Here is a 2023-nt window from a genome sequence, read left to right on the forward strand (position 1 = left end):
AAAAGACTTTTATTTCTTTCCAACATAAAAATAACAATTGTAGAGATATTAACAGTAATTCGAGCAATAATAATATATATGAACAATTGAAATAACACATAGTATAAAATAAATAACAAGAGAATTAACAGTCAAAATATCACAGATCTGCTTATCAGTAAATTGTGTAACAACACCTAATCGTTTTCACAAAACCAAGCAATTTAATAGGGCGACCGAATGACTCGTCGAGATCTTGTTCGCTTTTCTCCGGCTGTCCACGACTTTGATCGGACACGAAAATGGCGTAAGTCTTTTGAGTGATCTTCGTGTAACATTGGTAGGTAAGCTTGAGGATTACATTGAACCTGGATAAGAAAAGAAAAGAAAATTAAACACGACGTTTTTCAAACATTCTTGACCGATTGCTACTTTTGTGGGAAAATGATAATAAATATTTTTGGTAAAAACGCTGTTTGACAACGAGACATACCTTGTTGTGTTGATAAAATGCTTTGTATCCTCCGTCTAAAAGATAAATTTCGGGAAAGTTAAGCTCTGGATATCTGTGGCTATTTTGTTTGCGATCCATACTTCCAAGAAACCTCATTCTGTAAAATAAAAGATAATTTTGTTAATGAAGACATACATGCCTGTTGCTCTCTGTTTCTCTTTGTAAAGATATCAACTCAAGGCTTCTCAATTTAAAATCAGTTAATACTTACAGCTTAGGTCCTCTGTGTGACGAAAATTCACAGTGGAATATCAAAATATCGTTCTTTGTGGAATGGAAATGAAGACGACTTTCCATGAAGGTTTGGATTCCTTGCTCAGTGTAGATGTTTATAGCACCTTGAATGTGACCGCCTTGAAATTCGTATGGATAACGACAATCAATAATGGTAAAGTTTGACGAACTGTTGAAAAGACTGGACATTGTTGACGAATCTATAGTTGGTAGATCAGTATGCTTCCCAGACATAGTTGGCAAGCTGTGTGTAGAGCTGGCGTCACCGATCAAACCGAGGGCACATGCTTCCATTCGTTCCAGAGCTTTCATGACAAAGTCTTGATTATCTACTGACATTCTTTTCTTTGGAGATGTTGCGAAATCTTCGTCATCGGCAACTGCTTTCCGCTTGCAGGAAAACAGTCGTTTTCTGGATTTTGTGGTTGTAAAACATTCCTTCCTGTACGATGATGTTTCCGGAGAGCTGCCGAATCCACTGTCACTGGAGCCTTCGTTATCATCGAAGAAGCTCAGTTTAGTTGATGGTAAGTACTATAAAAAAAAGATCGTGTTTTATTGTAGGTGGGATGCCCTATGAATATCAGACATGTTTATGCTGGCGATTACGCTTGGAAGAGAAACACGGAAGAGTCCTCTTGACACGGTCCTTCTGATGACAAGTCATCTGCAGATGTCGCCATGGAGTTCGAAAGAGCAGGCTTTGATTACATACAGAGAAACGGTTTAAACACTTACGAAATTAGGAGATTCCGGTTCATGTGATTTAAATTCGTGTGTGCTTGAAAGAGCCATTGCAAGATATGTTGAAGGGTATAGAATTGAAAGCTTTACTGATATCTGACTTGCGTCTGGCCTTATATAAGCCGAAGAAGCCATTGCGTTGTGATTGGCACATAAAGACCGCCTTGATTGTTCATATCGGTTATAATTCGATCAAGCTATCAATCCCTTCACGCCCAGTCTGATTGATTTGTTTGATTGCATTTTGAAATGATTGGTGAGTGAGTTGCAGTTTCATCTCGGCCAAAGTTGATCCAAAATTAAATCTGAACTATTCTCGTCCATTTGACGAAATTTGATATTAGACAGCCACATTGCAGTCACTTTGGTTATATTGTCCAAAACTTGAACAATTAGCATTTTTCTGACATAAACTGAGCAAAACTTTTCATTGAAAAAGACTTTTATTTCTTTCCAAACATAAAAATAACAATTGTAGAGATATTAACAGTAATTCGAGCAATAATAATATATATGAACAATTGAAATAACACATAGTATAAAATAAATAAC

The 2023-nt window shown here is 36.5% G+C and overlaps 1 protein-coding gene across 1 annotated transcript; it reads right to left on the reverse strand.

The window, feature by feature from the left end:
• Positions 1–203: 203 nt before the first annotated feature.
• Positions 204–1021, reverse strand: LOTGIDRAFT_147241 (hypothetical protein; the record flags this gene model as incomplete). The annotated part of the gene is made up of 3 exons (XM_009054422.1): positions 204–347; positions 473–590; positions 705–1021. The coding sequence occupies 3 exons, from the start codon at positions 1019–1021 to the stop codon at positions 204–206; spliced, it is 579 nt and encodes a 192-aa protein (XP_009052670.1).
• Positions 1022–2023: the final 1002 nt, after the last annotated feature.

Source organism: Lottia gigantea (genome assembly GCF_000327385.1).
Source record: "Lottia gigantea unplaced genomic scaffold LOTGIsca_2169, whole genome shotgun sequence".
Lineage (NCBI taxonomy): Eukaryota > Metazoa > Mollusca > Gastropoda > Lottiidae > Lottia > Lottia gigantea.